Source organism: Anomalospiza imberbis, chromosome 2 (genome assembly GCF_031753505.1).
Source record: "Anomalospiza imberbis isolate Cuckoo-Finch-1a 21T00152 chromosome 2, ASM3175350v1, whole genome shotgun sequence".
Taxonomy (NCBI): domain Eukaryota; kingdom Metazoa; phylum Chordata; class Aves; order Passeriformes; family Viduidae; genus Anomalospiza; species Anomalospiza imberbis.
In genome coordinates this window covers 114,219,791-114,243,193 of record NC_089682.1, presented here as the reverse complement: position 1 = coordinate 114,243,193, position 23,403 = coordinate 114,219,791, and the positions used below count along the sequence as shown (strand labels likewise).

Genomic DNA, 23,403 nt, shown 5'->3' with positions numbered 1-23,403 from the left:
TCAGAGGTGTCCCTGTCCACAGCAGGGTGGGTTGAAACTGGGTGGTCTTCAAGGTCCTCTTCCGACCCAAACCATTCTGTGATTCTACGATTTTCTGAGAGTGTAAAATCTGCGCAGCGCAGATGCTGCCAGGGCCGCGGCAGTGACCTACGCCGGCTGCAGGGCTCCGGCAGCGAGCCCGGCACCGGCAGCGAGCCCGGCGGCCGCAGCGAGCCCGGCACCGGCAGCGAGCCCGGCACCGGCAGTGAGCCCGGCGCGGGGAGGCTCCGCCGGCGCGGGGGAAGGCGGCGCTGCGGGAAGGGGAATGTGACCCGCGGCGGGCGGAGCTCGGGGCCGGGCCGGGCCGCGCCCCTTCCGGCGGCCGCTGCCGGAACCGCGGAGCGGAGGGGGCGGACGGGCCCGGGACGCCGCCTCGCCTCGCCTCGCCTCGCCTCGCCTCGCCTCGCGCTGCCGGTCCCTGCCGCCCCGTCCCGTCCCGTCCCGTCCCCTCATGGCGCTGGAGCGGACGGGCACCGGCCCCTCCCGCCGCCCGCTCCGGCCTCCCCCGCCCCCGTCTCCTCTTGGTTCGCCGCTCCCGGCGGGCATGTGAGAGGGGCCGTGGCCGCAGGTAACGGCGGGGAGAGGCGGGGAGAGGCGGGGAGGGGGCTGGCCGGCCCCGCGGAGCGCTCGGCGCCAGGCCCTCCGTGCCGGGCGCTGCGGGTGAGGAGCGGGCGGGCCGGGGGCGCGGGGCTCCGGGCCTTGGGTCTGGCTGCGCAAAGCCAAGGGTGCTTCCTCCCTGCTGGGGAACGTGTGCTTTGGTGCGAGAAGGCCGAGATTCAGAGCTCTGAATCCGGCTGTTTGCGGGGTTCTCCCACCGGGCAGAGGTGTGCTGGGTCTGCCCGTGCTCCGGAGCCGCTGTGCCCCGTGTTGGCGTGTGCGTGTGGTTAACCAGGGAGCCAACCTGGTTCATCTTCGGTTTGGTCCAGGGTTGTATTACCCCAGGTTGAGGCTTCTGCAGCCTGGTTCCAGAGCACCTGCAGCAGAGCTTCAGAGTCCCGGTGGATCATTTTGACGTGGAAAAAGTAATCGTAGCTTTGCACTGTAGTTCATTGTAGTCTTAAGCTGACCAGGGGAGATTTAGGTTGGACATTAAGAGGAATTTCTTCATAGGCAGGGTGATGAGATGTCGGAATGGGTTGACCAGGGAAGTACCTGGTGGAGTCACTGTCCTCGGAGCTGTTTAAGAAAAGACTGGACATGGCATTCAGTGCCAAGGTCTATTGACATAGTGGTGGTTGGGTCATGGGTGTGACTCCATCTCACGTGTTTTTTCCAGCCTAGTTGATTTCTGTGATTCAGAGTGAAGATTTTTGCTCATTCATAATACACTGTGAAGATTTTGCCTGGATCTAACTCCTTTGACCCTGTTTTTTCCCCCCCAATCTTTTTCAAGCAGTCAACTTTCTCTGTTTCATTACAATATCTTTAACACTGTTTATATTGGAAACATGATAAATGTAAGTCACTGTGGTTCTGTCTTAATGCCTTTGATGCGCCTCGTTGTGTACAGTTAGGGCTTTTCCACAGCTTCATTGATAGAAAATTATTCCATAAGGTTTCATTGGTATCGTTGTATTTAGAATTCAGTGTCACACTAGTTCTGCTTTTGTTAAAGTACTTAATTCTGAAGATAAAATTCTGGCGACAAGAGAGCAGGTTATAGCAAGTTATCAGTTGTGTCAAAAGAGTAGCTGTGACTAACGTATAGATTGGACTTTAGCTTCCTGAATTATCTTAAATTTGAAACTGCCCATATTAAATACCAAAGGTAGAACTTCAGTGACCCTGTGCTGGTTATTCCTCCCACAAGAGTGGAACTTATGTGCCAGGTACAGCAAAGATGAGGCAAGTCTTATCTTGAGTCTATTTTGATAGCTTTCCATGAAAACAGTCAATGCAGTATCAGTTATAAAGCACTGCCTGTAGTTTGTATTCAGTTAATGAATAACACTGTTATAGTGAAGATACTTTTTAGCTCTATGTGAAAGTGCTTTAATTAAAGGTCAGTTTTTTATGGAATAACTACAAGTAGCACGTGCAAAGAATGGGTTTTTAATGTGGAATTTTTTTGTTTCCTCCTAGGTTCATAAGATAAAGTGCTTGTTGCTTTTGCTTTATAGATAGAAAGCTGCTGTAAAGTATTAATTTTCCCCATAGTTTATCTAAACCTTTTAAAATAGACAACTTTAGGATAGTTAAGGTATGGTTTGCTTTCTGAGTTATATATATGCAGATATTTAATGTTATATATAACATTAGATATATGCATATATATATATATAACATAAATATGATTTTAGCTTGCCTGTGTATAATATGTAAATAATTATGTGTATAAATTTAGGCAGTCTTTAACTTCGACAGAGCTGGAAAACTGTATCTTGTATTGGGGCAAATGTGCAGTACAAAATTGAACATATTGTTTCCTAAACAGTGTGTACAGAATCTGTAGGTACTGTGTGTGTTCATCTTGGCCTTTTAAAGGTGCATTAAGGTTTGAACTCTTTTTTCATAACACTCTGTTGTGTCTATGCTTCAATGTTCTCTCTATACCTATGTTTATATGTTTGTGAGTGGATGGAACATGACTGAGGAAGGCTTGGATTTAATAATTAGGTATATTTGAGGGGTTTTGGTAATCTTACTAAGAACATTTCTGTGTTCATACTCCCCACTGCCCCAGCATTCTGTGTGTCCAAAGGAGGGCTGCAAAGACGGTGAAGGGGGTAGAGGGGAAGCTGTATGAGGAGCACCTGAGGCCGCTTGGTCTATTCAGCCTGAAGAAGAAGAGGCTGAGGGGAGACCTCATCAGGATCTACAGCTTCCTGATGAGGGAAAGCAGAGCGGTAGGCACCGGACTCTTCCCTCTGGTGACCAGCGACAGGACCCAAGGGCATGGCTTGAAGCTGTGTCAGGGAAGGTTTGGGTTGGATATTAGGAAAAAGTTCCTCACCCAGAGGATGGTTGGTAGTGGAACAGCTCCCCAGGGCAGTGGTCACAGTGCCAGCCTGACAGAGTTTAAAGCTGGGTGTGTTCAGGCACATGGTAGCTTTCTTGGGGCTGTCCTGTGCAGGGCCAGGAGCTGGACTTGATGATCCTTGTGGGTTCCTTTCAACTCAGCATATTCTGTGATTCTATGTAAACATCCTCTGAAAATTCACCATATCAAAGCAAATAACGAAAACCTGATAATTGGTTAGCTGGCAATAAAATTGCCTTAGCACTTTAGTTACAGAATGAAACTAGGAAAGTGTTTCAGTTCAACATTAATATGGTACCTTCTAAAGAATAACTTAGATCACAGGTTAGTTTCTTTGATTTGTGAAGTGAAAAGCAAAGGGATGAAATAACTACAGCTTCAGGCAAGATGTATCTAAGGAAGATCAAATCTCAGATCACACTGATTTGTTATACAAGTGTTTCTAAAACAAAAATCCTCTTCCTTTTTACAGCATAGATGGATATTGTAAAGTCTTGTGTGTCATGCATGAAAATTAAATCATCTTGAAATGATGGACATAATTTTTTTGCCAAATTCCTAACATGCCAATTAATGCTATTTTTGACTTCTGTTTTAGAAACCTAACTTCGAAATACTTAAGAAGTGAATGCCTCTGGATTTTCAAACAAGATTGGTATGTATAATGAGCCTTCTAGAGGCTCATCACTGAACATTTGGATTTGTGTTTTGTTAGGGAATGTTTGTGTTGTGTAGTTTTATGCTTGTGGAAAGGAAGAAGGGAACACATAATAGCCAATATGACACATAATAGTCAATGTGTATTTGTTAAAGCAACTTGTTGATTCAACCTCCTTTTCTTCCCTATCAAGCTTTATGGCTAGAAGGGCATTAAATAGGTGCTTAATTCCATAATGTTTAGAAACATAAAACTTAAGCAGAATTGACAGCAAAATACCAGAGAACAGTAAAAAAGATGCAGAATGGCTGTACCCAGAGTATTATTGTCTTGTCAAATCAGGCTTTTGTTCAAAAATCTTCTGTCATGTCTGAATCTTTGGCTGTTTAATGTTATTGATCTGGCTCAAAAGACAAAGAAATAATCAATAACATTGGGCAGGGAAGGATTGCCAGTGTGTGACCTTGGTTGAATGTTTTCAGGAAACATTTCTAAAAAAAGAGATGTTTTTTAATAGGGGTAAATGGAAGGTGTTACACCCAGGCAGGAGTAATTTGCTGTGTAAATGCAGGAGGTTATACCTATAGAGAAGTTGAAAATGAGCCAACAGTAGGTGACTGCAGAAAAAGGGCTAAAAAAACCACCTGGTTTGGATGTTTAAAAAGAAATACAGTCTACCACTTATTGCAGAAGTGATAATAACTCAAGCTGAAGTGCTATATACAGCTTTGGAAATTGCACTTAAAAAAAGCTTTTGGGAAAGGACTCAGAAGGTGGCACAGCAGGAAGCATCTGCAGGGTAATGTTGATATGTGGATTTGAAGATAAAGGGACTTGTATCTTTTTTCAGCAGTGGGATTTGTTAGTAAAACTGAAGCTGATCAGATAATGAGAGTTCCTAATGGCATCAAAGCATGGCTGCCACATTTGTGAAGTTTCCTTTGCAAGTATTTCATGGGAGAAGCTTGGCTGAATTATCTGTAATGAGGAGCAGCAGTGAATTATGTAGTACATGGCAAAGGGTTGAAGTAAATGACCTGTTAAGGTCATTTTTTTTTTTTTTTTTGCTTAATGGCATCATCTTAATCATAGTTGAAAAGAGCAGGTTTTAAAAAAGATTCTTGAATTTAAATAATGTAGTGTATATTTAGATTATTTCTTGTAAGTCTTTTAAGACTGTCTACTTAACTCTAGAGGGCTCATGGCCAAGTAAGCAAAGTTGGAACAATGCACCATGTCAGCCTTTCCCAGCTCTAATTATTGTATCCATACAATGTACAGCTCGTGGAAGTGATACTAATTTTCTTCGGCTGATAACTCCCATATTCTTACTTATGCTTATCTGCTTTTAAATGTAAAATATTACTTCTTCTCATTAAGCTACGTTTAATGTTTCTGAATATTTAGAGAGGTCCCTTGCTGCAATGATTGTAACATCTTTGGAGCACTGTGTTTGTGCTGCTTTTGAGAGAAAATGACTGCTGAGCAAAGAGGCAAAGAAGTGTTATCCTGTGTTTTAGATCAGAGAGTCTGTATCTTCCTAGCATTTGTGATGCATTTGGTTATGTCTTGAAAATAAGCAAAAATACTTTGTGGCTAATCTGGATTTGCTTATCTCCCACAGTTTTGGTTTTTTTTTCACATTCTGAGTTTCTCCATCTCTCCCTGTCTGATAACCGTCAAACCCAGTTCCCTGTGTGGTCTGTCACTGCACTATTGCACACTGGGATTTATGACTCGTGACACCAGCAGATCCACGGGCAATTCATTTAATGAGTGGCTCTTGGAGGCGTGGTAGATGTTGTAGCTTCTGTGAGTGGGAGAGTCTCAGCCCTTCTTTGCTTCTCTGAAATCAGAGCAGGAAACTAGCACTCCTCCATGACACTGGTGGTCTTGAGTGGATGAAGTGTTCTATGTGTTAAAATCAGCTGTGAACTTGATTAGAGAACCTTTGCAGAACTACATGACTGCCAGCTTTATTTGACTCCTACATTTTCTGGCTTTTCTCTGTTTATAACCTAGTAGTGGCCCTGGCTGCTGGAATGCAACAGCTTTGGCATGTCCCAAGGCAGAAACATGAGAGGTATTATTTATTCCAGAAACTGCTCATTTCATGGCATTTTTTCATACCCATAGATAATCTTTCTTGATTATATTTATAAGCATGCATTAGTTCTTCTTTCAGTAAGTCTTAGGGTTAGAATTAAAGTCCTGATTTCCTAAAGTGTAAAACTTCCAGTGCCTGGTACTGCTTTGACCTTCCACATGTCAGTTCTGCACATGCAAATTATATCTGCTGCATACAGAGGAACCAGATCTCTTCAGAGGGGAGCTGGGTCCACCATGACTGTGTGACGTGTCTACAACTGTGGACATCTGAATAAACCTTAGGAGGAAATAAAGCAGTCCAGCCAAAGCAGAAGTGGGACTGTCTACGTCTGTGAGGACAAATAAATGTGATGGGAAGAGCTAGCAGTAATTTATCTGAATTTATGTAATTTAAGTGGTTGAGATTTGAGTCATTTTCAAGGTTAACAAAATGGTTGACAGGGCATTTCAGAATATTTGGGACGTGGGGAAAGCAGAAATACTAGTTTTGAAGTGTAGCATCCTTTTCAAGTCTAAATTCATAAAATTACCTGTGAGCACCCAAGTTTCTTCATTCTTCTGCAGTCAAATTCTTCCTCTGCTGCAAAGAAAAGCAGCCTGTGCTTCTCCCTTGTTTCTGGAATGCAGTGGGTGGAAGGCGTCAGGATGGGACTAACTGATGCTCTTTTCCTCTGTCAGTGTAGGTGAAGGTATGCAAGCCAGGGAGAGAAGAAAAGGAAAAGAAATTGGTTTTGCCAATGTGGAGAGTTCTCTTTTAGTAAAAAGCTACCCAAGTAAAAAGAATCCCATTAGTAATGTAGCTAAAGTAGGAACTGTTGAAAAAAACCAATAAAGCATAAAACTTGGCAAAACCAGCCCCTCCTCCCCCAGGTGATGCTATACCACCGTCACATTTTGCACCAGCTGGAGTTGGAAGAGCATCCTTAGCTCGATTACCTGAACAGAGTGCCTTACACCTGCTAGAACAGATGGTGGAGAGAACAGCCACAAAAGTCTTATGTCTTTTCCTTGCATTAAAAACGTCTTCAAGGGACTGAAAATCTTGTTTGAATTTAAAACTAGGATGATAATTTATGTAGCTGGTGAGGTGGCTGGGTTTGGTCTATCTCACGCACTGATGGTTTGTCTTTCTTGGTTTCATTTGTTAGGTGGTTTTGTGTCATGCAAGAATCTAGTTTATTTTTAAAAGTTTATAGAAAGTGAAAGCACTGTCTTCTAGATAATATACTTTGTTTCTCCTACAAAATAAAATATTAAAAATTACTGTGCCAGGATTAAGGGAAGTGGATTTGAGAATTTTGAACTGTGGCTCATGCAGTATTTTGAGTAGTGCTATGTTGAGTTCTTATTGTTTTCCTCTACTTTTTCACAGCCTAACTGGATGCAAGTAAGAGGATCTGTGCTCAGTTTTAATGCTAACCTTCCAGTAGCTCTCTGTTAGGTTTTCCTAGAGGTATAGCAAATTAATCAAAGTTGAAAGCATAAAAGTACAGGGAAAAGTAATATTGGAAGGTGCTTCATACAAGCATGGGAAACTGTGTAAAATAATTTAACAAAGGACTTATTTCTTGCCAGATTGTCCTGTTAAAGAGTAATTGCATGTGCATGCACGTGAGGTTTGTTTGTATTATGAAAGTAGCTATATGATTAAACATCCTTCTAATACGCTCATTTTTCCAGGGAGTTTATATGGAAGAAATGCTGCGACTATTCTCAAACTCAGACTGATTTCAATGTAAGTAATTTTTTGATCAGTATCATGGTGTGCCAGACAGAGACTTGCGTGCTCAATGAAAAGAAAAATAAATGACATATTTGTAAAATTTCCCTAAAGTTAGTCAAAGAATTTTTGTTTGTTTGGGTTTCAGTTTTTATATGCCAGGTCAGAAATCCTTCCTTCTCTGTGTTCAAACTCGTTAGTTGCTCATCCTTAGTGCAAGCTCACACATGCTTCAGATTGCCTCTTTTATTTATTTTTTTTTTTTTGTTAGCCATTCTTTGCAGAGGCCACTTGCAGGAGAACCGGTCATGTGAGCTGTTGAGGATTTCCTCATACAGCGCCTTTTTCTACCAGCTTAATTCTAATGTGTTTATTTTGCTCCTCCTTCAGTGTTGCATCATTTTTTGTTGAGTATCAGAAGTTCTGCTCCTCATTGATCAATGTGACAGTGTTCAGTAGTTTACGAGATGAGCCAAACTCGTGGGAAGTATGACTTCTGTATTGGTCTGGTGTTGGCTATGAGTTCCAGCATTTTCATTGGAGGAAGTTTCATCCTGAAAAAGAAAGGTCTCCTCCGGTTAGCCAGGAAAGGCTCCATGAGAGCAGGTAAATACATACATCTTTTAATACATTGCTGATGTTTAGGTTTTGCTGTTTAACAGAAGATTACTTCTGTTCATTAGTTCATTAAACTAATGATCTTGTTTTGACTTTTTTTGGTTTTTGTTACATGTATATGAAACCTAAAACATAGAGCTGCTGTGATTTTTCTCTGGTGTCAGATACCCTTAACTCTGTGTGTGACACATGCTATTTAATGCATATGCAATGCCCTCTGGGGACACTTGTCAAAGGATTCCTTTGTATGTCAGTTAAGTCTAAATTGTACTTGCAAATTGCAAGCAGCACTCTTAACTATGTCTGTGCTCCTGAATGAGTGAATTTATGAGCGTTTTAACCATGTTTGGGTGTCAGGAGAATGTTTGAGAAAACTAAAAATCACAGGTAACTGAGTGTGCTGAGTAGTGCACCTCAAGGGTTCATACTGGAAGAAATGCTTTTAAATATCCTCATCAGCGATACAGACAGTGGCATTGACTGAGTGTGCTGGCAGCAGGGTCGTGGACCACACCGAGCTGAGGGGGGCACTTGATGCTCTAGAGCAAAGGAAGTGGCATCCAGAGGGACCTGGATGGCCTTGGGGAGTGGGTCTGTGCAAACCTCAGGAGGTTCAACAAGAACCAGAGCAAGGTGCTGCACCTGGGTCAGGGCAACCTCCGATGTCAGCACAAGGCTGGGGGATGAACAGATGGAGAGCAGCCCTGCCCAGAAGGGCTTGGAGATGCTGGTACATGAGAGGCTGGACACGACCCAGCAATGTGCACTCACAGCCCAGAAAGCCAAACGTGTCCATGTGAAGTGTGACCAGCAGGGCAAGGGAGAGGATTCTGCCCCTCTGCTCTGGTGAGACCCCACCTGCAGTGCTGCACCCAGCTCCAGGATCCCCAGCGTGGGAAGGTCATGGACCTGTTGGAGCAAGTCCAGAGAAGGGCCATGAAAATGATCAAAGGGACAGAACACTTCTGAGCATAGGCTGACAGAGTTGGGATTGTTAAGCTTAGAGAAGAAAAGGGTCTTGGGAGACCTTATAGCACCTTCCAGTACCTAAAGGGGGCTTATAAAAAAGAGACGAGATTTGGTTTTGGATTTGGTTTGGTTTTGACCCGGGCCTGCATTGACAGGACAAAGGGCAATGGTTTTAAACTGAAAGAAGATAAATTTAGGTAGGATAGTTGCAGCATCCTCAGATGAGTCAAAAGATTGACTCTGACTATTTTTATTCAGTACCTGTCATCTTTGCTTCTAAAAGATGGTTGATCTTGAGATACATAATTCATGCACCCTGGTTTGGCATGAGAAAATGGGCTTGCACTTGTAATCAACCACATCCAAATCATGCACAATTTCTGCAGAGCAGCAGTCTTAGTAAGAGACACATAACTTGGCTTTTCATGTAATTTCAGTGATTTGAAAGAGCTGTTTCTCAAGGTAATGCAGATATAATCATCACTGCCATTTCTAACACAAAAGAAATAAAATAACTGGTTGTAGGAGGCACAAGCACATCAGAAACTGAAGATGCTTAGATTTCGACCCTTTTACCTAGAAAGCCTAGGTATCAAAACACTGCTAATGTTTTTAAGGGCATGGGTTGTAAAAATTATTTTGTGTCATGGCAGTGTTATAAGTGACAGGGTGTCAATGTTTTTAGTGGACTAGCCAACGTTCTTTCAATTTTAGGTCAAGGTGGTCATGCATACCTTAAGGAATGGCTGTGGTGGGCTGGACTTCTTTCAAGTAAGTATCAAAAATTATTCATCGAAGTGTCAAAATTACAATCTGCATTATATAATTTTAATGAATAACTATGCCACAGATGGCAGCATGGTTATAAAAAGGGAACAAGATTACATGGGTAGTATTGTAGTACTATCATCTGGTGATTTGATGGATGCATTTCAGATTTTAATATAACTTTTCTCACACCAGAAGCTCTTCCTTTAATATAACTGCCCACTAGGCAGACATTGAGTTTTGTATGTCTTTGCTACCCATATGCATTTTGGTTTTTGTCTTAGCAGAGAAGTGCTTAGATGTATAGGATTTCTTAAAAGGAAGCATATTTTGGGATTATGCCCATTTTCTTAATTTTTTTCATTGCTTGAACCCTCAACTTACTGTCTGTATTTAGGTAATTATGGCTTACTGTATGTGCTGTGCTATATCCTGCTATTGCAGATGTCTCCATGCAGAACTTCATGAGTCAAGCTGGCAGGCTGGGGAGCTACAGCACAGACACTAAAATAAAACACCTTCTGATAGGGTAGAATTAATTCTAATACCTGTTGTATGTAGTTCCACAGTCTGCTTTTAAGATTTAATAGTGGGGATGAGGGGCGGGGGTGGGTTCTGCTAGTACTGTTAGCTGAATGCTGTCATTAGAATTTTGCGTTGTTCCCTTGCTGCATGTTTGTGTCTACATGAACACTGTAGACACTTGCCCTGCATCAGAGGTTTGTTGCAGGAGACAGCCTAACTCCTGGTTTTTACTTGCTGTTCCTCTGCAGTGGGAGCTGGCGAAGTAGCGAACTTTGCTGCCTATGCTTTTGCACCAGCTACATTAGTGACTCCTCTAGGAGCTCTCAGTGTTCTTGTAAGGTAAGATACACTAACAGAAAGCAGTGTGACTTGAGGCAGAAAAGTAAATTATTTCTTTAGAAATATGTCACTGAGCCATGCTGTAATAAATGCACTCTTCACAACAGAGTGCTTGTAAACATCAGGAGTAACTTTTAAGTTTCTCCAAATACATAGTGGCTATGATATAAAAGGGTTCTAGCAGTGCATCTACATGTCCATCTCTGGAAAAAGCTATTGTCTTCTGCATTTCAAAAACATGGTGATCCCAGCAGAGCAGTATTTTCATTCCTAAGTAAAGACTTTTGTCATTCTAAAATTATTTTTGCAAGTTCTTAGATACAGCATTTTTTTGGCAGGCAGCATAAAAAAGGGGTTCTAGGCCAAGATGCCAAATATTAACAGGTAGTTCTGCCCACAGCAAATATCTCAAGATAGAAAATAGCTTGTTTTAAACTGCAGCTTGTGTATGCAAGTGACTTGTACAGTCAAAACAACCTGTGACTTGATGAGCAAATGAATATTACTAATCCCATGTTTGTTGGTGCCTTTTTTATTTCTTAGTGCCATTCTGTCATCCTTCTTTTTAAATGAAAAACTTAATTTACATGGAAAAATAGGATGTTTGTTAAGTATACTGGGATCAACTGTGATGGTAATTCATGCTCCACAAGAGGAAGAAGTAGAAACTTTGGATGAAATGTCCCACAAACTAGGTGATCCAGGTAAGAAAAGTGCTGGCTTGAGCTGTACACAGCCCATCATTTCTTCATTTTATAATTTCATTATATTCAAGTTCCAGGAAGATAGCCTGTGTCTGCTTCATGTAGACATGTCCAAATGAAGTAGAGATTTGAATTCTGTAGCATAATTCCATAGGAACTTTGCATGATGGTGAGATGAACTTGTCTAGCCTTGAATAAAGTGCCTTGATGGCAAGCACTGAGGTGGTGCTTTAAACAAATGCAGCAGCACAGGGGGATAAACAAAACTTCTATAAATTTTGATGGAAGTGTGTCATCTCTAAGCCCAGCTTTGAGCTGTCCTTAAAATGAAAAGGTAGGTGTTGTGGTGTCTGCTGAGAAGTAAAGTCCTATAGGTGAGCTGCTATGCCCACGTGGAAGATGAGGCACTCACAAATGCACGTCTGCAAAATACAATTTATACAAAAGCAGTTCTCATCTTAAACATGAGGAAATAGCCAGCATAGAGATTAAAAAGTTGTTCTTAAGGAATGACCTGATTATTGGAAACCTGCTGATGAATACAGCCACCTGCCAAAACGTATCTCCTAAAAAAGACTCAATTCAGACTCAGGCCTGTGTCCAGTGGCATCTACACCTCAGTGAGTCTGGGTGTAAGGCAGTTTAGCAATCTAATCCTGTAGTAGTCTTGCCAATAGACTGGTAAAGGTAATACAGCATGCCTGAGCTACAGCCTTTGTTTTGGCTTGCTCACTCTGAAATCATCTCAACTGTGATGTTGGAGGAATAATGAGAAACATCCTGAACTCTTCTGTTTAAGCTGAGTTGGTCCCATGTTAGTGAGTGTTTTCCCTGCACCCCTAAGATAAATCCCCCTGCTTCTGATAAATAGAGTCCATAAGTAACAAGTGTCTATAAATAACGAGATTTTTTTTCCTCCAACCACAGGTTTTGTGGTGTTCGCAACGCTCGTTGTCATTGTGTCTTTAATTCTAATATGTGTGGTTGGACCTCGCCATGGACAGACCAACATTCTTGTGTACATAACAATTTGCTCTGTAATTGGAGCCTTATCGGTCTCCTGTGTCAAAGGTCTGGGCATTGCTATAAAGGAACTTTTTGCAGGAAAACCAGTGCTGAAACATCCATTGTCTTGGATTCTGCTGCTGAGCCTTACTGTCTGTGTGAGCACGCAGATCAACTATTTAAACAGGGCTTTGGATATATTCAACACTTCAATAGTGACTCCAATATATTATGTAATCTTCACAACATCTGTTTTAACTTGTTCTGCCATCCTTTTCAAGGAATGGCAACACATGGCGGCTGATGACATTATTGGCACCTTCAGTGGCTTCCTGACTATTATTATGGGGATCTTTTTATTGCATGCCTTCAAAGATGTTAACTTCACCCTAGCAAACCTGCCCCTCTCTCTGCGGAAGGATGATAGAGCAGCAAATGGCACTTTGCTGAGCACATATGACAGCTTTAATGATGATGAAGAAAGTTCTTCCTGCCTAGGTGAAATGCAATCCACTGAGAGTCTCTCAGCCAGAAGAAATGGAAGCCTGTCAGCCTTCTGAAAATATCTACGTATTACTTAAGAAAAGAACAATTCTGTAACCCTGGAATTTTTTTTTCCTGCTGTGAAATGTCTGAGCTTGTCTGGAAAGTCAAGTACTTTTTAACAGTATGTGTAGACAATCGTTGATTTTTGAGTTTGATTAGTTCGGATAAAGAACACTGAGACGTTTTTTATTTGCCTTACTTTTACTTTAAAAAGTACTAAAATGACCTCAGACCACAATTGGTTTTGTTGCTTAAGTTATGTGTAAATATTTTCATTCTTTCTTCTGTTTTTAAGATGTATTGCACTAATTACAATTTTATCAAAAATAAATGGCTTTATTTCTGCATTGGTGGTAAAAAGGTTGCAGCAAACCTGAATCTTTGTGCCCTGACTGACCACAGAGTGACTGTAACCATATTGAAACAGGAGCTGCAGCAACTACTCCTGTCCTGTTGGTAGAAAAGGGACGGCTTTGAAAATACTGGTTAGGTAAAGCTAAATGCAAAACTTGGTGGATTTGCATCCAAAAAAACCTCAGCTTTACCCAATTAGAGTAAGTGGGCAGCAGAAACAGGAAGGCTGGAGCTTGTGTTCTGCATGCATAGGTGAGATGGTAGCTGCTGCCAGGACAATTTATGCAGAAGGAAGGATCTGAATCATTACTAGTAGCCAAAGAAGCTGCTCCATCTTCTGTGCCAGACATCAGGTTCTGTCTGTGCTGCCCCATGCTGCCCTGGCTCTGCAGACCTGTTCCTGATGTTACAGCTTGAACTCCCAGAATTGCTGTTTTGTTTGCTGCAACACTGAGATTCTCAAAAAAAAAGAAATATTAATGACATTGCTTAAAAAAAAAGGGGGGGGAGGAGTGAGGCAGGTAGGTGGTAATTCACTCTAGTAAAGGCAGAAAATAAAAATTAGGGAAGAAGGTTTTATAAAAACTTTCTACCATGCATGTGAAAGTTGGAAACACTTGGGACAGAGACTAATAGTTACTGCTCTGTTTCATCAGGTTTAGTGCTTACTGCTTCAGAGAAATTAAGATTTTTCCTAGGGCAGAAAAAACCGAAATTACCACCTGTGAAATAAAATTCTGCTGCCTTCCTTTCTTATGTGTCATACAGGAGGAGTCAAAACAAGAAAAGTGTCAAAGTGTCAAAGTGTCAGAAGGTATCAAACAAGAAAAAGGCTTTTGGTAAGAACTAATCGGAAATGAAAAAAGTTACACCTTTTGTGCACCTTGCTGCATTTTTCCTTTTAGGTAGAAAAGGTTATACCAGCAAAGAATATTTAGCTCCTATCAAGTCTATAATCCTTTTTGAAAAATAATAAAAATTTACATTATAAAAATGGGAAACAAACATCTCCTAGGACTAATGTCTGAATTGGCTTAAACTTTCTTCCCCCTCAGTAATCATAAAGTATGTATTTAATAGCAGTTTTAAGATGTTAAGAGACCAATTCTTTTACTGCTGAAAGTTAACTGGTAAGAATTAGAAATTATTCACATCATGATTAGTTATTTTAAACAGTTCTTAAACAAAAAATCAGGTTTTATTAATTAACCATTTCTGCACCAGTGCCAAGCCAAAATCTCAGGCGGGTGAAACATCCTTAAACCAGCGATGATGTCAGCAAATTAGGAAAGTTGTTCATTTGCTTAACTGAAGCTGGAAGCACAGGGAAGCAGCTGGCTGACCAAAAGTCTTCTGTGAACTAAAAGACTGTTTCTGAAAGAAAATCTGTAAAACAACTTGTAAACAAGGTGGTGTAACAAAACATGAGTGCTCCTGACTTCTGTCTCCCACGCACCGGGCAGCCTTGTGTACACTCCCACCATGACAGACACCAGTCCAGAATGGCAGCTCTCACGCACAGATGTCGTAGGGAAACCTGTGATTGTGGAAACTTGCTGATAGATTGCCTGGGAAATCTCCATCCTGTTTTGCTGAGGAAATTTCAGTTAATTTCTTTCCTGAGAATCGAGTTCTCTGCCACTCCCATACCTACATGTTCCTCACTTCCTGTGTACCTCTTTGGTCAGATGCTCATTTCTACCCACTGTTGGAGTCAATTCCATGCCTGTGAAGCACCTGGAAAGAGCTGAGCAGGAGAAAAGATGTGCTGTAACCTAGCCATGAACTACTAAGAAGGAAGGAGGAAAACCAGGTTCTCAAAGGGCTGCATTCTTGGTTTCACAGTATAGGTTAGAAATACTAACCCAGTAACATCTCCACAAATCCATATCCTGGGTCAAACATGTAATTATCTGTCTGCTTTGGCCATCTTAACATCTTGGTTAGGGCTGATCCCAAAGCCAGCTGACAGGATCCTGGAGTAAGCAAGCAGGAGTTACTACTTTTGGCTGAATGGTTTGCTTTAAAATTCAACTTCGATAGTTGCAAAGTTTTGCAATTTTACTGATACAGTGTTTGCATTATACAGCAAGTGTAATTTAACAAATACTTTCCATAATAAATAATGATTAACATCATTAGAGTTTATGTACTGGGAGAGATTACACCTGATCACTGTAGTCAAGATTCTCATAAACAAGGATTCCTCATCACTTGTAAACGTGTTTGGGTACACAGGTATGTACTGCAAACCAAAATATAAACTGTGTTAAAGCTCTCATTAGGAAAAAGTAAACAGTCCCCCTTCTAATCAATCAAACTTCCACCTTTTTAAAAGATTAGAATCGTATTGGTCACCTCCATGTTAAATAACTTTGAAACAAACACTTCAAATAGCCTTCATTTCCATAATTACTGATCTCTGAGAATAGATTTGCAAAGAGGGAAAAGAATCAACTGACTAGAAAATTATTCACAAAGCACCAGCAGAGTTTCTTTTGTTGTTTTTTCTCTTTTCTTTTTTAATAAAGGCAAATTAAGCAATTAAGGCTCTAATACAAACAATTATGCATTGATTTCTAAAAATTTTTTCTACAGAACCGTTTTTTACCCTCCACAGCCATTATTTCTGTAGCTTCAGGGGAAAATGATACCAGTCCAGTCTAAAATGGCCACCTCAGACAGGAATGCGAAGAGATTTCAAAAATCTTACAGGTTTTTAATCAAAGTGTATAAAATTTTAGTCTAGAAAAATAAGTATGGATTGTATACAGTCACTGTGCTTGGAGACTGGAGAGAACAGTGTGCCACTCAAATGGCACAGGCATACTGGAAAAATGCAGATGAGAGTAGTCTTCAAAACTGTTGGTGTGGGTTTTGTTTCTTGCTCTCTTTTCCTCACACTTTTAGCCTAAAGAGGTGCAAAAAGTACTGTTAGGTGAGAATCTAGTTGCTGGCAAGGGACTGATGAATTGGTGGCTGGAAGCAGCGCACATGTTCCACGGGAGTGCTCTCTCCATCGCCGGACTTCAAATACTTGTCCAAAATAGCAATTATTTCATCATTTAGAATCTGGAACTTGCGGATTCTCTCAACCATTTTCTTCAAAGGCTGCAAACATCAAAAGAACAAACCCAGGAATTAGCTTTGGATATGAAAAGCCTTAGCCAGAAACCCAGCAAATGCTGTTACCTCATCTCTCCCAGCAATGTTACAAATGTTTCCCTTGCCACTTCTAAGCCAGTGGAAATACAAGGCGCATTTTGGTTTTTGACAGTGCTGCTTTGGGTACAAAGAAGCTCAATTTACAGCTGCCTTGTCATTTTGGGAATGAACATACATAAGATGGAAGGCATTAAGAAAATCTTATATATTTGTGACATCAGAATTCTACTCGACCAGTCTTCCAACCCCAGCCTTAATCTTTTGTTTCTGAAAATCCTGGTGCCCTCATTTTCAGCAATTCATTCTAATAAAGGATTGCCACATCTACGCTGCATCTGAGTACAAACAGCTCAGAGTTGTCTTTATTACTAAAGCAAACGCAGATGTTTTCAACTCACCACATTCTTGATAACCTCATCTTTGCCATCGTGCTTTTGGACTTTCAACAGGTGGTAGCAGAAATCCAACACGTCAAAGCGCCGCTGCTGTCCCAAAAGCACAATGATCATACATCCAGCCCAGTGCAAGCCATCCCCAAAGCACTGCCTGGAACAGGAAACACACCACAGAGCAGGTTTTAGCTACATCTTCAAAACACAGTCACAGCAAACACTCAGTAGTCAGCCACGTCACTAAACAATAAATATGTTAGACATTCATCTAGGAAGCAAAAGCTCTGGTATATTAATTATCATTGGAGATATCACAAGCAATTCAAATAGATGCTTAACAAAAAAACAGAACTCTCCCTCCTCCTTGAATTTCACATAACAGAGTTACTCCAAAAACATTTACTCCCCATTAGACTGCTGTGGCGTTACATTTCATTTTCAGTGGAAACAACACTTGCAAAGAAAACAAAGTGGGAATTCAACACCACTCTGCTCCTTTAGGCTGCAGGCATGAAAGGAAGTAAATGTCCTATGCTCTTTTCTAATTGCTCAATAAAAAGCATGCGACAGCTCAACAATTTTTCAAAATAAATATATTCTCAAAACCAAGAACAAACAACAGTTCCTGGTTGACTTGTGTTAATCATGTTAAATTCCTGCTCTTAAATTCAGAGAAGAAATACTTGTTAAAGTTAGATGCACAAATATTCTGCTATTTTATTTAAGCTGGGTGTCCATAGGGGCATGACCCCTATTGAAAGACACATGCTAGGTCACAGGATCATTCATTATACACTGGCAATACTTAAAGTAGAGGGTTATTTTCACTACAGATAACAATAGTGTGAAAAATGCAGAATGTATGGCTCTACGCAGATAATTACTATATGTATTATGCTAGGTTGGAAAGTTATGCTGTAGTAACATTTTAATAATATAGTAAATGTAGTTTTGTAATTGAAATTAAGCTTTAGTAGTTAAAATAGAAAATATGTGTGTGTGGTATTCTTTTTGCTCAAGAGAAGGAGAAGATAATCAAGAAATTCTTCACACAGAGATAACAATTACAAAAACCCCTAAATCTTCCAGAGGAGAGGAATTTATGGCTTTCCTTATCAACAAAAAACCGAACTTCTCCAAACTCAACTTAGACTTCAAGGCGCCTGGGATTAACAGGAATTCCTCAACAAGTACCGGACGAACTTCTTGTTTTAAATAAATATATGCATATTCATGAAGTGATTTGTGTATGCAACAGGTTACCCCTCTTAAGGAGGGAATTCTTTTTTATCGGGGTCCTTCTCCTGGCTCACTTTTGTCCAGAGACAGGTACCCAGCCCGGGCTGTAACTTTTTGCTGTTATTGTCTCTTTAATTGTCCTAACTCTAATTGTTTAATCTTTATTACTATGCTTGTATTATTTTTTTTTTCATTTTATTTTTAGTAAACTTTTATAAATTTTTAAAATGAGTGATTGGCGTTTATAACAAATAGTATCTGTGTTCGTGGATGATGAGCCCCTCATGGTGATGGCAGCACTTCTCCCTGGTTCTGCACTAAGCTCCTGCAGGCAGGCACAGAAACGCCTCGGTTCCAGCCCCGCGGCCACAACAGGACAAGCCAAGCACTGTTGCCCACAGGGGCACTGCGGGCAGCTGGCAGCACGTACTCCACAGTGAACTCGTGCGTTCCCACGGGGATGCAGTAGACAAACTGCATTGCGCTCCAGAGGCGGTGGAATTCCACACACTCATCCACGTGCATCACCCCGTTGCTGGGCAGCGGTCCACGCCAGATGGGATCGTCCAGGAAGGAGCGGATCCTCGTCAGGATGACCTCAAACATGGACAGGCCGCAGCAGAGGCGTTCTTTGGTCAGCAAGTCCCCTTCCCTTGCAATTGCTATTTGCTGAAGTGGAGAGGAACAAAGAGAGAAACAAAGCGTAAAATCTGGTCAAAGCCACTTCACCCCAGAATTTTCTTTTAAAAAATAAATACAGTACATTTTTCAGTTTCATGTGGTTTATTCCAGGAGAAATGTCTTCTGATTTAAAGTGAGGTCAGACACTGCTAACCTGGGGATCAGATCAGTGGAAAAACATCCAGAGAAAATTGTAAAATTCTTTTTAAGCAGACACACTTAAAGTAAGCAACACTAACTGCAGTAATGCTAGTCCTGGATTTATCTCAGGGAAGTTTAAAGAATTCTTTGTCTGAATGGAGGCAGAAAGCAAAACAGAAGAGTTCAGTGCTCTGCTGTAGCTCCTGAGTGCGCTCTCCTGCACACCTCCCTCAGCTGCTGCTGTTAGAGATGAGAAAGCTCCAAAGAGGGGCACCAACAGGCTCGGACAAAACCCAAAAGAGAAATGCTGCTTGTGCTTGTCCCAGCTTGTGCCATCACACAGACAGCTCTCTCCTAGTGCAGCAGCACCTAGTGAACTGCAGCGCCTACAACGACTAAAGCAGTCTGAGCTCTGCTTCAGGGCATTCTGCTCTTACTTTCTACTATTCACATCTCAACCACTAGTAAACTGCTAAGATTAGCGGGGGATAATGCACCCTCACACCAGGAGAAAGGGAAACGGTGCTGAGGCTGCAAAGGCAGTTCAAGAATGTTCTCTTTGGTCATTGTTTCCAGGAGACCTCAACTCAAATGACAGCTCAATTTCCAAGAGTTTCTAAGTGGCTGAAAGAGTGACAAAATGTTTTAAAAACATATATAGTGTACACAAGAAAACGGATTGCTTTTCATGGAATATGCAGGAGGAGCTCCCAGGCTGGAGCTTACACTGGGAGGGTATCTCATGGTAAACATACATACCAATTAGCATTTTCCCCTAAATGTATCACTTCTGCCCCAGTCTCAAATGTTTTAAACTTTTATTCTTTAACAGCTTTTTCCAAATGTATGGATCTAAATAAAAATCATTTGTGTCAACAAGCTGGATGTGCAGGTTGAAGTTCTTACAGAACCATCAGGACAGGCTTTCTGATGCTCAGAAATTTCTTGGATTGCCTCTGACACAAATGAGAAAGATTACCTGGGGTGTGCCAAGCCTTTCAATGAGAGGAACCAAATGTAGTGAAGCATATTTTGATTCCAGTCTCTTCATTTTAGCATCAAGTCTTTCGCCCTCTGAAAGGAAAAAAAAAGTGAATAGAGAAATCATAAATTGCAATTAACCAAGAGAATTCTTATTTTAACACAATCTTTACCCAGCAAAGAAGAAAACTGTGTTCTTATTAGAAAATTTAACTATTAAATAGCTGGTTAATCTTCCATGCACTTTTAGAGAACACACATATTTTAAAATGCTACATTGCATGTGCAAACAGAAAGGAGGATTTGTAGCAGAGTACATCTAATTAACTAAATTCAAGGAAGAATATAAGGCTCTGTTATGCTGCTGTTGCCAAGATATTTGGTCCCCACTTGTACTAAGACAACTAAGTTGTCTTTATGCATAAAATGTTTGTCTCTAGAAGGTGAGGTAAAATGAGGATGCAATCTTGTGTATAGCAAGGCTAAAAAGCAGCTGGCACTTCCTCAACACTGGCAAGTGGGAAATGTTCTCTGGCAAATGGGAAAATACCATTTACAATGGTCTGGTTAGTTTTATGCAGAGATGCAAGTAGCTACTGTGAGCTTGGAAATATTCTCAGAGTTTTGTAGCTGATGAGATTTTTCCAAGCAGAACAAATCAGCTGCTCCAGCAGTGAGAAATGGAAAAGAAAGGAGACAGAGGAGAAACACAGAAAGAAGAGAAGGCAAAGGGGAGGGGGAACAGGTCACTTTCTGATGATGAAACATGAGGAGAGCAGATACCAGAGGAAGCAATCCTGCAAATATTCACTACTGCATTACTCAGTTTAGTGCAAAGCAAGTGAAAAACTACAGGGACCACCTTTATTGACTTACTTGCTGACAGACTCTCTACATTCAATTTAACTGACAATTCTATAAGCTAAACAGCAGCTTCAAAAAAGCCTCTCACTAAATCCACAAAGCAGGATAATACTGCCCTGGGCATCCATCCTGCTTTCTTTCATGGCATTCCTCCTCTTCCCCTTGTAATTTGCACAGAGCATCGCCAGGAACCATTTGTTTTTTCAGCCAGGCAAACAGACCTGGATCTGACACCTCTGTCCTGTAACTACCAGGTGGTCAAGGGTGGCTGGAGGTGGTTACTGGAAGCACAGCAGCAGGAAGGGAAAGGGGAAAGCATTACCCAAGGAAGGTATTTTCACTTTGCCCGTACCTTTCACGTGAACCCTGGGCAGGATGTTTTGGAATGGCGCTGCGTGCAACAGGTCACACACTTCCTCCAGAGACTGGCACAGAAAGAAAACGAGAGGCATTTAGGACAGAAGCATCAATCCCCAAAGCCCGCCAGACACCCACAACGGGATTCCAAAGTGTTATATGGAACAGGTAGAATTCGCGCCATTTTTTGCATGATATATATATGTATATAATATTAAATAGTTGTTAGGATGTACCCTTTGGCATTAGAAGCCTCCCCCTTCTCAGGCAAAACTGAGTGTGTGTTGAAACCTGATTTACAAGCAAGGGGATGTGGCTCGCCAGGAGATGGGGAGACACCAGGCGCTGATCACCATCAGGAACATCCCCCCGGGCCGATACATGTGAATACTCTGTTCCCCTAAATTTCATCAAGAGTTTCCACGACACCGGACTTCGAATTTCTCTGCCTTGTCGCCGAGAAGGAAATCTCATCAACTTATGGGACTTTGAATGAAATAAAGGACTGAATGCCGAAATCCTGGCCTCAGGCAAATTTTTCCCTATAAAAATCGCTTGTACCAGGATGGTGGTGTGGGGGCATAGAGTGAAACCTCTGCTGAGGCTGATCTCCGTGTCTTGCACCCAGCGCCGATCCCGGGCTCGGCACTGTCCTTTTCCGTGTGGCTGGCTAAGTTAGATCTCTATTGCTAAAATAAATTCTTTTTATTTTTTTAATTTGGCTGGATCATTTTTCGTTTATAACACAAAGGCAGGCCGATGCCGCTGCAGAAACACCAGAGGGCAGCCGGCCTCTGCCACCACGGCAGGAGCCGCTTCCAGCTCTGCCTCTCCTCATGGGTCGCTCCCAAAGACCACTTCATGTCACCAGGTCACTCTGAACTCCCAAAGAAACTCCAGCAACTCCCCTCCCGTCCTCAGCTGGCAGTTCATAAAGGACAGGGCATTTATTAAATGAACTAGTGCAGAATGAGTCATTTCGGTGGGAAAGTGGCAGACAGCTCCCGCACAGACAAAAGGGGGAAGAAGATGACTCAGTGCTTGGTTATTTTTACCAGAGCCACAACCCATTATCCTAATGGCAGCTTATCGCGGTGGGAGTGTCTCCCTGCCAGGCAGGCTGAGACACACGACAACAGCAGAGAATCATGTCTTAGGAAGTATTCTACATCTTTAGGGACAGGGGAAAGGAAGACAGATGTCTCCTGTTTCTTTGCTCCTGTGTGTACACACAGGGAAGATGCAGCTGACCAGAAGCAGATGCATGGCTTTGCTACGACCCACTCCTTAGTTTTGAAGCAGAGACCCCACTAACCTGTAATCCCTCAACACCGATATTAGAAAAGTTGTCATCATCCATACTCTTAGCAAGGCTATGGTGCTGGGGCTCATGCACCTTTTCCAGCTCCTTTTCTAATTCCTTGCTGTCAACCAGGGAAATGCATGAGACCCACCCACTACCACAGATATACTCAGAATTACACCCCACTAAAATCTAGATTAGCTATGAGGGATGACCACAATGGAAAATTATTGAAATACACGACAGGACATGGGGGCCTGACTGAGGACAAAAGCAAGAGGAGAGGCAGGGAGCACATCGGTGACTGGATGTGTGTGTGGGGTGTGTGACTGGAAAGGGTAACCTCGGCGGTGTCCCAAGGAAGGTACCTCCATGCTGGTGTCACTCTGGTACACCCTCAATCCTCCCAGGAGGGAGTGACGGCCCTCGCCTGCCTGGCCTTGACCACGCACCCACTCAGCCTGAATCCAAAGGAATCCAGCTTCTCTGTCTCAGCTGTGCCGTTACTGATGACAGGTTTGCTGCGTGTCCCCCGGCCCTACAATTACACTCCACCATGAGGGAGGGATCCTCTAACACCATGAGCAGGAATCCTGAGGAACAGCATGTCTTCGTTACCTTATCTAACACTGACAGCTTTAATACACCCTAGAGAAGCCTTCCATGAGGGTTTATTTTTGTCCAACAGCAGGCCCCCAGCCAGCTTGCTGAGGAAATGACGTGGCTGGTTTGCAGTCAGCAAAGATCTCTGCATGCTGCCCAGCCTCAGCAGCACCATGAGAGTGCACAGCCTGGGCAGGGTGCCTGTATGCACAGCAGGAAGAGACCCCCCCACCCAACATTCAACAACACCATGCGGGTAAAAAAGGGAAGCCAGCAGACCTGCTGCTGTTCTGATCCATTACCAATGCCCACCTTTCCTCTGTAAGCACCCAATAGCATTGAA

At 42.1% G+C, this 23,403-nt stretch overlaps 2 protein-coding genes across 5 annotated transcripts in view; one reads left to right on the top strand and one right to left on the bottom strand.

Annotated features, from left to right (window-relative positions):
- Nucleotides 1-460: 460 nt before the first annotated feature.
- Nucleotides 461-13,340, top strand: NIPA2 (NIPA magnesium transporter 2). The gene is made up of 8 exons (XM_068182661.1): nt 461-607; nt 3,618-3,674; nt 7,467-7,521; nt 7,897-8,112; nt 9,808-9,864; nt 10,635-10,725; nt 11,269-11,429; nt 12,357-13,340. The coding sequence occupies exons 4-8, from the start codon at nt 7,974-7,976 to the stop codon at nt 12,992-12,994; spliced, it is 1,086 nt and encodes a 361-aa protein (XP_068038762.1). The 5' UTR covers nt 461-607; nt 3,618-3,674; nt 7,467-7,521; nt 7,897-7,973; the 3' UTR covers nt 12,995-13,340.
- Nucleotides 13,341-15,826: 2,486 nt separating this feature from the next.
- The window catches only part of CYFIP1 (cytoplasmic FMR1 interacting protein 1), an 82,459-nt gene continuing 74,882 nt past the window's right edge, over nt 15,827-23,403 (bottom strand). For all 4 annotated transcript variants that reach the window (XM_068182655.1, XM_068182654.1, XM_068182653.1 and 1 more), the window contains 5 exons: nt 21,150-21,222; nt 19,932-20,026; nt 18,561-18,799; nt 16,898-17,045; nt 15,827-16,445 (listed from right to left, as the gene is read on the bottom strand). In XM_068182655.1, the coding sequence (XP_068038756.1) occupies nt 16,281-16,445; nt 16,898-17,045; nt 18,561-18,799; nt 19,932-20,026; nt 21,150-21,222 (720 nt within the window). In that variant the 3' untranslated portion in view covers nt 15,827-16,280. The remainder of the gene's footprint in view (nt 16,446-16,897; nt 17,046-18,560; nt 18,800-19,931; nt 20,027-21,149; nt 21,223-23,403) is intronic.